Consider the following 12,452-nt stretch of genomic DNA (forward strand, 5'->3'; position numbering starts at 1 on the left):
TTTAACAATGGATCAATTTGCTGGGGATCCCCTGGAACCCCCTCAAGGACCCCTGGTGGTCCCCGGACCCCATGTTGAGAACCACTGGTTTAGAGGCTCGATTTTATGGGTTTTGCGGATTTAGTTGGCTACCATGCATTTTGATATTTTCATGATGTTTAGATAGCACATCCAACGCAACGCCCCCTTCTGGACAAACGGTTGCGTTGGCAGCGGAGTGACGGATACGTTGGAAAACCCAACTTTGCTTGGTCTCCAGTCCGTCTCGACTCTGTTAACTTAACCAAAAGTTGTATTCTTTACTGGAATCGAGAGCTATTTTTGATTCTTTTTTTTCTTTTAATAGAATAGTAAATGACTGAGAAAGTCAATATGCTGGGTATGTAAAAACACCTGTTTTATTATATGTAAGCAATTGAAGAAGAGGAATGAAGAAGAGCCTCCCATCCCCCCCGAATTGAGATGCCATATATCCGCCCTATTTGCCCAAATTAAGTTCTGGTGTCAGGTATGGAAACTTCTCTGCCAAATGGAAAAACTAAGACAAACGTGAGACTTTTACTTTGAAAAACCCCAGCAACGTCCTTTCCAGTTATGACTACTTCCTGTTGTAATGTTTCCTTGGAGTTGGAGGCTAAAAGTGCCTTACAAGCAGAATTGTGTTTCCACAGCTGTAAAACACAATACGCATTTGTCTTTAGAGACATAATGGTGATACGTAATTGTAAGCTGAGGATTGTACCTGCAAGCTGTGGGTTACAATCCTGTTTATAGATTTAGAGAACTGAGATTGGGTTTTCAAATCACTTTTTACAGTTGAAGGATTTCACAATTTTGAGTTTATGTACGATTAGTTTTGGGGGAAATATAAATCCATATGAACAGCTGCACAGGAAGAGTGACAACAATACAGCAGACTGATACTGTGATGACAACTGGGAAATTCTCTTTCCACCATCCAGGGAGGTCAGAGGTGTCGATGTAGTCATGTCCAACACTGACTGAGGAAACAAAACATTACCAGTTTACCTGCAGTAAGAGGCGGAGCAACACTGGAGAGACAGGAGTGTTTCAACGTCACATTCCTGAAGTCAAATTGAAAGTAACTCAGAGCGACAGCACTGCTGCAGTTAGAAGAGTCTCTCTCTTTCTCTCAAAAGAAAAATAAACCTAAGTTCATCAGGCCTTTCTCAACAATACAGCAGAGTCTTAGACGTACACAGGTGAGTACAGCAGATAATATTTACTGTTTAAACAGAGAGCAGTGACACATAATTGAGCTGTATCCAGATGGGATGTTTCCCCGTTTTCATTTTGCACTGATACTTGTCAAATGACGTTTTCAGTGAAGTGCAATTTAACTACATAACTCAAAATGACTTTTGATAATATTCCAATAATCTAACTGATATTTTCTAATATGAATATTCAAGAATTATGTGTTACAGTATTGTTATTTCACACTTTCACTTTTGGTCTCAGTGTCTAGATATGTCTGCTGCCAGCTGTCTCCTATCTGAAGAGCAGTTTCTGTGCTCCATCTGTCTGGATGTGTTCACTGATCCAGTCACCATACCATGTGGACACAACTTCTGCAAAACCTGTATCACACAGCACTGGGATGTTAGTGTCCAGTGCCAGTGTCCCATGTGTAATAAGCTTTTCGACAGAAGACCTGAGCTGCAGGTCAATACTTTCATATCTGAGATGGCTGCTCAGTTCAGAAAGTCAGCTCAGATGAAAGCCAGCAGCTGCCCAGACCAACGATGTGCCAAACCAGGAGAAGTTCCCTGTGACGTCTGCACTGGGACCAAACTGAAGGCCCTGAAGTCCTGCCTGGTGTGTCTGGCCTCCTACTGTGAGACTCACCTGGAGCCTCATCAGAGAAACACAAGCCTGAAAAAACACAAGCTGATCGATCCTGTGGAGAACCTGGAAGACAGGATGTGTAAAGAGCATGATGGACCGCTCCAGCTGTTCTGCAAGACTGACCAGATGTGTGTGTGTCTGCTCTGCACTGTTTTAGACCACAAGTCACATGATATTGTTCCTCTGAAAGAAGGATATGAAGGAAAGAAGGCTGAGCTGGGGAAGACAGAGGCTGAAATTCAGCAGAAGATCCAGGAGAGACAACTGAAGATTCAGGAGATCAAACACTCAGTAGAGCTCAGCAAGGAAGATGCAGACAGAGAGATAGCAGACAGTGTGCGGGTCTTCACTGCTCTGATGCAGTCTGTGGAGAGAGGCCAGGCTGAGCTCATTGAGACGATTGAAGAGAAGCAGAAAACAACAGAGAAACAGGCTGAAGGCTTCATCAAAGAGCTGGAACAGGAAATCTCTGAGCTGATGAAGAGAACCGCTGAGGTGGAGCAGCTCTCACGCACTGAAGACCACCTCCACCTCCTCCAAAGCTTCCCATCCCTGAACACTCCTCCACACACCAAGGACTGGACAGAGGTCAGTGTCCATCGCTCATCATATGAGGAGACTGTGAGGAGAGCTGTGGCTCAGCTGGAGGAGACTCTCAGGAAAGAGATGGAGAAGCTGCATGAGGCTGAGCTGAAGAGGGTCCAGCAGTATGCAATGGATGTGACTCTGGATCCTGATACAGCACAAGCCTATCTCATCCTGTCTGATGATGGGAAACAAGTAAAAGATGGTGATGTAAAGAAGAATCTCCCAGAAAACCCACAGAGATTTTCTCTTTGTCCCGGTGTCTTAGGAAAGCAGAGCTTCTCTTCAGGAAGGTTTTACTACGAGGTTCAGGTTAAAGGGAAGACTAAGTGGGATTTAGGAGTGGCCAGAGGGTCGATCAACAGGAAGGGACAAATCACACTGAGCCCAGAAAATGGCTACTGGACTATATGGTTGAGGAATGGAAATGAGTACAGAGCTCCTGCTGACCCTGCTGTCCTCCTCTCTTTAAAATCGAAGCCTCAGAAGGTGGGGGTGTTTGTGGATTATGAGGAGGGTCTGGTCTCCTTTTATGACGTAGATGCTGCAGCTCTTATCTACTCCTTTACTGGCTGCACCTTCACTGAGAAACTCTACCCATTCTTCAGTCCCTGTAATAATGATGGTGGTAAAAACTCCGCCCCTCTGATCATCTCTCCTGTCAATCACACAGATTAGACTAATCATTCGTTTTTCTCAGATAGGATTCATTGTCATTGAAGATAACAAATTTACACATACGTTGTTTTTTCATGTAACTTATAGCCATTCTAATGTTTAATTTTTTATTATAAGACAACAGAAAAAACACTTCACAGACTTGTCTTCAGCACATTTGAAGATGAATTTGTTCTTTCGATGGAGCTCTCCACTGAGAGAAGAATTAGACAAACTCCCTGTCGGTGAAAAAAGCCCAGTAACTACTAATGTCTCTTGTCTCTTTACCTTTCTTCTTCTGGGCAAAATGATTTAGTTTTATCATGAAAAAAAAACAATGTTAGTTAAAGAAACGTTAAACTCCAGATGGTAAATTGTGTATTTTTCTTTATATCCTGTTTTTCTTTTATGTATGGTATTACTACTTGTTGCAGCAAACACAGGGATCATAAAAACTTCATTGAATATAATCACTATTGCAGGAGTGTGAAAACGACCAATTTTCCAGTTTCATTGTAACATGTCCAGGTGATGAACTAAAAAGGTGATTACTGTCATAGCAGTGTACATATACTGAGCATTTTAATTCTACACAATTACTAATGAGCATTTTATTGAAAAAGAAAGAATTCTGCAATCTACTGTATGTTTCTCAAATTAAAGGAATTTACTGAAATAAATAAAAGCCAATAGAAAGAGCTTGTGTGGTTACATGACTGTTATTTTCCTGCATAGGCTACTTCAATTATTTAATGTTTGACTGATATCAAAGCTTGAAAAATGTCTTTACTTTAAAGGTAATCAACACATAGAGAAGAGAAATGAACCATATCTATTCCACACTGATTAAACAGACAAGTCATAAGATTAGAAATACAATCAGCTGTTCTCAGTCATTGTTGCCATGAGCTGTGGACCTCCAATATGGCCGCCAGAGGGCAGCATCCATCAGCTGAAAGCCCTCTATAGAATATGATAACCTGATCCTCACAGAAATGTCCTCTGTCAGCAGTCTGCTGTTCAGAGAGCAGTTCCTCTGTTCTTTCTGTCTGGATGTGCTCAACAATTCACACAACTTGTGTAAAACTTGAATCACACACACTGGGAGAGGAGGATCACACTCTGAATGTACAACAAATCAGAGAAGCAACAACACACGACTTGTCCTTTCCAAAGTCATTAGTCATCAAGGACAAGTAATAGAAAGTTTGGCCGTTGTGAACAACTCCAGCAATGTGGTTGCAATGAAAAGATGAACTTGACAGAAGTCACAACACAAAAGCTGGTGTTAGACTGCATGTTCGATCTTCACAACATGTCAGTTTTTGTGTCTTTCTACCTTCTGTAATGTTTTGTCTGTCTGTCTTATCAAATTGTGCTTGGACCCCGCAATCGCCGCTTGCGGCTATATTTTAGATATAGACTTTCTAGTTGTTTTACATTTCTAGAACACTTTTCACTGTAATGCTGGATCTCAGAGAGAAGGAATTGTTTTTAAGCAAGCTTCTTTTTGCCTTGGTCAAGTGACTCCTGTAGAGTCCAATTAGTGGTGGAAAACTATGTAAATTGACCGGATCTCAGTCGATCTTCCAGCACAAACTGACCAGAAGCTGCTTCTACTGTCTCGTCTATTTTAGTATCAGATGTTTAGAGTTACTGAGATGTTTTCTCCTGCTGAATATTCAAGTGTTATATTTCTACTGTCTATTGCACTCTGTGTATTTATGTATTCAAGCCAGCAGAACCACCATCACTGGTCACTTTGCAGTATGTTCATGTGTTAGTGTTACTTCAGCAGGTACAGAGGTGCTGCTGTTTGACTCACAATCACTGCAACTTTTCATAGTACTGTACATTTTGTGAATGCATTTGAATTTCACCACTATTTTCCTGTTATGTTTTTAAAATGCTTTAGATGTGCTGTTAATATATTATAACACAGTATGCCTTTTACATCTGCCACATTGTGAGCTTGTAATTTTAAGTTTTTATCTGGATAGAGTGCAGTTTGGAGATACTGAGCATCAAAAGGTTTGACTTACAATCTGGCAAAACTATTATTTGCTTTCTACACTGCAAAAAACATCCATCTCAACAAGTCATTTAGTCTCATATTTAACCTTCAGATCTTATCTTTCTTAAAGAGTAACTAAACGGCAGAGTTTTGTCTGAAGTGCCTCTACCCTGCAAATTTGGACCTGAATCCATCAACAACACTAATAAATACCCAAATACATCGGTTTTCAGCTGAAAAAAGTGTTTTCGGGGCTTAGTTACTCTTTAAAACAAGAAAAATTCTGCCAGTGAGGTGCGATAACTCCAATGCAGCTTCACTTGTTTCAGGAATTTTTCTAGAAATGAGTCAAACAAGCCAGAATATCAAGAAAATTACACTTGATTCTACAAAATTCTTGATTTGCACTGGAAACAAGTGAAATGATCTAACCCAATTGGCAAATTGTTTCACTTGTTTTAAGAAAATGACAATTTTAGGACTCAATAATAGACTTGTGGACTTGTTTGCAGTGTATCTTTATATATTTAACCCCTAAAGATTCTTTTTTTTTTTAACACCACACAGGCATAAAGTGGCATTCTAAGATCATGAATATGTGGATAAGTCAATTTAGTCAGATAGGACCTTATGATTTCAGGCTCACAAAGTGTCATTTCACATCCTGCAGTGCTTGAGACTCAGTGGACACAAAACTCCGGAATAAACTTTATTTTTAACTGATCAAGAATGACGACAAAAAGACAGAATATTGTTTTTTAACTCAACTTTCAGCTCCTTTTCCACAACAAAAATCCAAAGCGTGAACACACACACACACACACACAGAGAGAGCGACCTCAGTTGTAGGTCATGTATCTGGGCGTGGCGCTGAACTTGGCGTAGGACTTGATGACCTTGTTGACAGCCTCCAGGAAGTCTTTCTCTGTGGCGATCTTCCTGCGCGCTCGGATGGCGAACATGCCCGCCTCCGTGCACACGCTGCGGATCTCAGCGCCTGGGAGGAGACACACAACACAGCGCCACTTCATCTTGGTCTTTTACATCTAAACTTCATTATAAGCCAATATGCAAAAATGTCAACTTTCAGATGCATTTGGAAAATGATTGTTCAGTGTTTGTTTTTGTTGGATTTCAAAAGACGGATCTTTCTTCCTCCGTATCTGAGATATAATCTGTATTATCTGGAAGGTAAAACAACCCTAAAATTCCCATTGCCACACCAGTACATCTGTGACTGACTGCATATGATGCTACACTGCACCTTTGTGGCCACTCATCAGTACTACACCACTGAACAAAAACGTTTAGGCATTTGCAGTCTTCTCCAGAGCAACTTCAAGAATCATTTTCATTAGCGATTAATCCATCGATTTAGTCTATAGAAAAACAAATCATTTAGTCTATAAAATGTAAAAAATGACAAATGGCCATCACAAGCTACCAGAGCCCAAACTGATGTCTTAAAATGTCTTACTTAGTCTGACCACCAGTCAAAAAAAACCCATAATTATTCGTTTTATAATGATATGAAACTGAGAAATGCAGCAAATCTCAGCATTTGTGAAGCTGTAACCAGCAAATGTTTGGTATTTCTACTTGATAAATGACTAAAACGACTATCAAAATTGTAGTCGATTCATGTTGTTGATTGACTAATTGTTTCAGCACTACAAACATCACAAAGCAACCGATAAGAATTGCGAGGTTCAGAGACAAATGGCCAAACAGTATTCCTGTAACCCTGGAATTGATCATGTAAGAAAGAAGAGGTAGAAGGTTTTTTTTTAAAGAATAAAACTACAGCAAGTAGATGAGGAGGAAGACATGGAAGAGGGGATGTGATTCAGCGTCCAAACATTAGTGTGAAAATGAGTTTTGAGCCTGTGCCAGAGGACAGGAGGTGACTGTTCTTACCGGTGCTGTTGGGGCAGAGACGAGCCAGCAGCTCGAAGCGAATGTCTCTCTCCACACTCATGGAGCGGGCGTGGATCTTGAAGATGTGCGTACGACCCTGAAACACAGAACCAAATGAGATCCCCTTTATAGGAAGAGTTTCATGTATTGATCGTTGACCAGAATTGACAAGAATGAAACTGGAAAGCAACTGGACAGATCGACACTGAGAGGGAATATATAATTATCCCAGACAAAAAGAGATTCAAATGAGACTATTTTGCAGAGAATATATTAAATAAATACAAGAGGGTGTAATCCCATTCCTGGCTATAATCATGACAACTGTGCATGACAGTGCAGTTTCCTAGACTGTTGCAGGGGGGATGGTGGGAAGGCAAAGTGTCGTCTTTCACTTTTTAAATAAATTCCCAAGTCAAAGGGGAACAAGTTACCAGAGATGCGATTTCAGCTTTCCCCCTTTTCACCACAGAATTTCAATTTTTGATTCAACACTCTTTCATTTGTGATAGTAGCTTGTTGTCCTGGTTTTGTTTTGTTATTTGTTCCTGATCACATCCTCTATACGCCAGTTTGTGATCCCCCAGTCCGGACCGGCCCGGGGTGCGGTGCTCACCTCCAGGTCCGGCAGGCTGAACTCGATCTTCCTGTCCAGGCGGCCGGGCCTCATGAGCGCCGGGTCCAGGGTGTCGGGCCTGTTGGTGGCCATCAGCACCTTGATGTTGCCTCGCGGGTCGAAGCCGTCCAGCTGGTTGATGAGCTCCAGCATCGTCCTCTGGACCTCGTTGTCTCCGCCGGCGCCGTCGTCAAAACGAGCGCCTGGCAGGTTCAGAAGTGATGGAAGAGTTTCTCAGTTACATGGAAGACAGGAAATATCTTCCACAAGGTGCCTTCTTGGTCTAAAGCTCTATTCACAGGACTGGTGTCATGTTGGGACCTCATGTTATTAATGAATTACCACCCACACTCTTTGTTTCGTGAAACACATTTGCACAAGATGGTGAAATTCACAGAAATCAATGTTACCATGGATACAATTGTATAAAAAGGTCAAGATTTTACAATACATTTCCTGATTTAGCAAAGCAAAACTTGAAGTTGCTGCACAAAATGCATTTAAAACTTTCCTGTAGAGCTTCCACTACTGCCTCCATTTTTCCATTAGTACAAAAAGGCATTTTCATAATTTTACTTGCAAAGTTTATACTGAACTTTATTTTAGTATATTTTTGTTTCTTTTTCTGCCTGTTTGTTAAGCACTTTGTAACTTCTGTTTTGAAAAGTACTACATAAAGTTTAAATTATTATTTCATGGAGGAAGACAGAAATTAAACGGCAAAACAAATCACGAAATTGAAATTACAGAGAGTTTGTTTCGCACGGAGTTAAAATCAACAATGATTATTCCAAATCACTTCACGTCTCCAGGTGACATTAGTCTCGTGTGAATAGGGCATAAGGAAGGTTAAAGCCATGTCTGAAGAATCATATGTGCACCGCATATCTGACTTTACAGAAGGTATAATAGAATGGGACTGTGAACCGAACTCTACCTCCAATAGCATCGATTTCATCAAAGAAGATGAGGCAGGCCTTCTTGGTCCTCGCCATCTCAAACAGCTCACGCACCATCCTGGCTCCCTGGGAACAAAGAAAGAAAGGAGAAAGACAGGGATTACGCAATGCTATGAGTAAATATTTACATCCATCAACATTCACATCAGTCTAATTGGGGGAAAGAGGGGGAGTTCAATGCCTTGCTCAAGAGCGGGGAGTGCGTTTATCATCATCAGTCATATCATTTATCTGCCGGCAGACTCACCTCTCCCACGTACTTCTGCACCAGCTCGGAGCCGATGACTCTGATGAAGCAGGCGTCGGTGCGGTTGGCCACGGCTCGGGCGCACAGCGTCTTTCCTGTGCCGGGCGGCCCGAACAGCAGCACGCCCTTAGGAGGCTCGATACCCAGATTCACAAAGCGCTCAGGCTGGAGAGGAAAGCAAAACACGGGAGGGAAGATCAGTCTGCAGTCTCTTCCACATGGAATAGAAGAGCTCTGTTTCATTAACTGATGTAAACTGGACTGAACTGGAAACTTGAGTCTGGATTTAGAATGAATCAATGGATTATGGTTATACAACAGCAAGTATACGTTCACACTGTGGCTCAAAGTCTCCCAATTCTGATTTTTCCTCACATATGTGACACAGATCTGATGTTTTCTAATCAGTGTGAACAGCAAAAAGCTGCATGGAGTCTCATTCTTCCAATTCTGATCTGGATCACAATGGATATGAGGTACAAAATCTGATCCTGAGGCATGAGACCTGCATGTTGTAATTTGTCAGTGTTGCCATGACAACAAGTAAATCTTATGTCATTCACCTGAGACAACTGTCATAATTTTGGTGTCATGGCAGCTTGGCTGAGAAGCGTTGACATGGAGGACAATGAGACAACGGTGGATACAAAGACAAATACTAGACTTGGTTGGTATTTGGGGAGACGCTTCAATTTAGTCAAAACTCAGTGACAGAATGTAACTGAAATGTGTTGGAAACAAGTGGGAGAAGTGTAGCTACAAGAACAGGTGTGACGTCTTTTGTTATTGTTACTCTGGGTCTGGTTCAACATCGCTGTCAATTCATATTGGTATCAGAGATGGGTTACATCCTAGAATAGATATGAACAGTCACCAAAAAAAGACCCATTATAGAGTGTAACGTCAGTTTAGTCTACACTGTAACAATCACAGTAAGGAAGAGGTACAGACTGTTAGTGAATACTCACATGCAGCAGCGGAGTCTCCACCACCTCCCTCAGCTTCTCTATCTGCTCCTTACATCCACCCACATCGCTGTAGGTCACATCAGGCTTCTCCTCCACCTACCAGACATGGAGGAAGAGGCGTTATTAGAGCTGTGTGAGGAAGAACTACACCGTCTATAATCAACTGCTGTGGGTGATTCAGTAATAGGACTGAGGATTATTGGAATTTTTTTCAATACTGGTGCTGAAGCTAACAGTTTTATAACAATACTTATTTCAATACCTCTGTTGAATAAAGACACTTTTCATTATGCAAGAGTAAAAGCTTTGTGATTTAAGTGCTTGTAGTGTTATTGAGTGGCAACTCAATATATTGTTTTGATATAATTTATCAGAATAAGAGGAAAGTTTTTAACCACTTTCCTGGCCTAAATCATAATGGTTATGTTCCAGAATGTTAGAAACCAGTTACATTTCAGGCTACTACACCAACAATATTGTTCATTTTCAGTTTTTGTCCCTGATACTGGTTCCTTCCCCTGCTTAAAATAAATACAAAACATCATTTTTCCACAGCCAGTCAGACTCACTACTTCTTCAGACTCAGTCCCTGTGGATCTGAGCCCCTTTGATGCCTAGCACTACATGATATTTATCAAATACAAATCTGTGTTTTTTTTTTTTTATATTGGAATTGAGATATAAATTGCGATACATGTGAACAGATTTTACTGTTTACATCATTTCATATTTTTTCATACCTGCATCATGGTGACAGTGGGGTCGATTTTAGGAGGCAGAGGAATGTGGATCTGGTACTTGTTCCTGTCAACACTGAAGAGAGACACATGTAGAGAGTTAAAAATCTCAGCGTAGGCAAAGACTGTAATCAGACAGGTGGCCTAGGTGTGATTTTTAATAATATTTGACATGTTTGAATAATAATTCTGTCTTACCCGACTCTCATGCCCTCCTCTATGTCAGTTGGAGCCACCTGGTCGCTCAGGTCCACCACAAACTTGGCAAACTGTTTCACATTGATGATGTACTTGGGATCCTCGGAGTCTGCGTTGATGATCTTTGTGCATCTGTTAGCATAATCACAAAACTGGTCAAATACACAGAAAAACAGGCATGTGTTGCTGGATTCTAGCATATTCAGCACACACATTACTCCCATCACATGTGATGATGGAAAAAGAAAAAAAAAGAAACAAATACACATACAAAAGCATTAGATGTCTTTGATACATCAGGTAACATGGTTGAACACTTGTGAGGAGCTACCACTCAAAGATTGATGTTTTATGTGCTATACCAAGTTTTAATGCAATAAAATGTATATACAATATTTTTGACGGAGGATGTAAATGCTATTCACAAAGTTTTAAGATGCATATTGTAGAAAGAATGGGGAAGTTTGTTCAGTAGGAGGATGGATGTATTATTTGCTACATCAAGATGCAGAATAATCCAGAAACTTTTGGGAGAGATGATGAACTTCTTGCTGTACCTTGCCACCTGCAGTGGCTGCTCGCTCTGCAGAGTCTGTTTGTCAGCAGCCAGATCCCAGAGCGCCGGAGGAGCCAGGCCGGTGTCCGACTCCTTAATGCCTAGCAGAGCCACAGAACATGACAGTGACTTAAAAACACACAACCCAGCATCCAGGCATACAGGCTGAAACCAACTGAGACATGCTGATGGATCTTCTGCTGTCACCAGTCATGGAAGAAGACACTTTTGGACTATCATTAAGCTGTAGTTTACCGTCACAAATGCCAAAATCACATACCAGTCAGCTCATTGATCTTCTTGAGCAACTGCTGGATGTCATCTTCCACTTGTTTGATCTGTCTGGAGTATGTGCTTTGGCCCTGTCGACACACAGCAGATATGACATTACAGAAGCTTCATTAACTAGCTAAACATGCCCAATTTCTGTCTCACAAGTAGACAACAATAATTGCCTTTGTTTGCTAAGACTATACTTACATAGGTTTTCAACAGGGCAATGTCCCCCTCATCCAAAGCTGTTATGAAGATGAAAAAAAACAAGTCATGAGTTTGAACTCTGACGATGAATCGACAAAACGACATACATTTCTTGGACATAAAATTACGTCTTCTCATATAACCTGCTTAACTGCTATGCTTTGTAAACATATTACATGTTATCTTAACTCAAAGGTAACAGTTATTTTAGCCATATGAAATAGCTTAGCAATAAGCAGCGAGCTAAGCTAGGTTAGCTGGGCTAGTAGCTAATGATGTTCCTGTTTATTAGAGAGGTTTTAAAACTATTTTCAGATATATTTACCTCTGATGGGCGCGTCATCCTTCTCCTCTTCTTTGACCTTCCTTTGGTCGCCTCCCAAATAATCCGGCATATTTAATCTAGGAATAAAATGTAGCTAGCTCACGAAAAAATTAGCTGCCTCGGCAGTCGGCAGCTGTACAATTACACAGCAGGTTTGAACTTCCGCTACTGTGCACAGTTGACCGGAAACAAAGGTCGGAGTTTTATTGACGCCGGACCACTGCTGACAAAAATATTTGCGTCTAATAAACTATAGTGTTCCTTCGTAAATATTAACACATCGCTGTACATTCAAAGGCGATATAACTGGATATTTCAGGGAGA

General features: G+C 41.0%; 2 protein-coding genes across 3 annotated transcripts; one reads left to right on the plus strand and one right to left on the minus strand.

The window, feature by feature from the left end:
• The first annotated feature begins 1,120 nt into the window (after positions 1-1,120).
• LOC144537843 (E3 ubiquitin-protein ligase TRIM21-like) lies at positions 1,121-7,015 on the plus strand. 2 transcript variants are annotated; one of them, XM_078281872.1, is made up of 3 exons: positions 1,121-1,223; positions 1,483-3,118; positions 6,930-7,015. In XM_078281872.1, exons 2-3 carry the CDS (start codon positions 1,492-1,494, stop codon positions 6,968-6,970), a joined length of 1,668 nt encoding a protein of 555 aa, XP_078137998.1. In that variant the 5' UTR covers positions 1,121-1,223; positions 1,483-1,491; the 3' UTR covers positions 6,971-7,015. The 2 variants fall into 2 exon arrangements, with proteins under 2 accessions (XP_078137998.1, XP_078137999.1); XM_078281873.1 differs by lacking the exon at positions 6,930-7,015 and having other exon boundaries at positions 1,483-3,740.
• psmc2 (proteasome 26S subunit, ATPase 2) lies at positions 5,822-12,285 on the minus strand. Its single transcript, XM_071919996.2, has 12 exons — positions 12,129-12,285; positions 11,804-11,841; positions 11,604-11,685; positions 11,325-11,424; positions 10,768-10,899; positions 10,573-10,645; positions 9,833-9,928; positions 8,865-9,029; positions 8,596-8,683; positions 7,659-7,861; positions 7,043-7,139; positions 5,822-6,122 (listed from the first exon to the last, which is right to left on the minus strand). The coding sequence occupies exons 1-12, from the start codon at positions 12,196-12,198 to the stop codon at positions 5,965-5,967; spliced, it is 1,302 nt and encodes a 433-aa protein (XP_071776097.1). The 5' UTR covers positions 12,199-12,285; the 3' UTR covers positions 5,822-5,964.
• Between the last annotated feature and the right edge of the window lie 167 nt (positions 12,286-12,452).

The sequence above is a fragment of the Centroberyx gerrardi genome, chromosome 24 (genome assembly GCF_048128805.1).
Source record: "Centroberyx gerrardi isolate f3 chromosome 24, fCenGer3.hap1.cur.20231027, whole genome shotgun sequence".
NCBI lineage: Eukaryota > Metazoa > Chordata > Actinopteri > Beryciformes > Berycidae > Centroberyx > Centroberyx gerrardi.

Excerpts from the sequence above, each read along its gene's own strand:
- LOC144537843 (XM_078281872.1), top strand. The coding sequence starts at position 1,492 with ATGTCTGCTGCCAGCTGTCTCCTATCTGAAGAGCAGTTTCTGTGCTCC. Across the intron at positions 3,119-6,929 it reads TCTGATCATCTCTCCTGTCA|AGCAAGTAGATGAGGAGGAA; the intron begins ATCACACAGATT and ends GAATAAAACTAC.
- psmc2 (XM_071919996.2), bottom strand. The coding sequence starts at position 12,198 with ATGCCGGATTATTTGGGAGGCGACCAAAGGAAGGTCAAAGAAGAGGAG. Across the intron at positions 7,862-8,595 it reads TGAAATCGATGCTATTGGAG|GCGCTCGTTTTGACGACGGC; the intron begins GTAGAGTTCGGT and ends TGAACCTGCCAG. Across the intron at positions 6,123-7,042 it reads TCTCTGCCCCAACAGCACCG|GCGCTGAGATCCGCAGCGTG; the intron begins GTAAGAACAGTC and ends GTCTCCTCCCAG.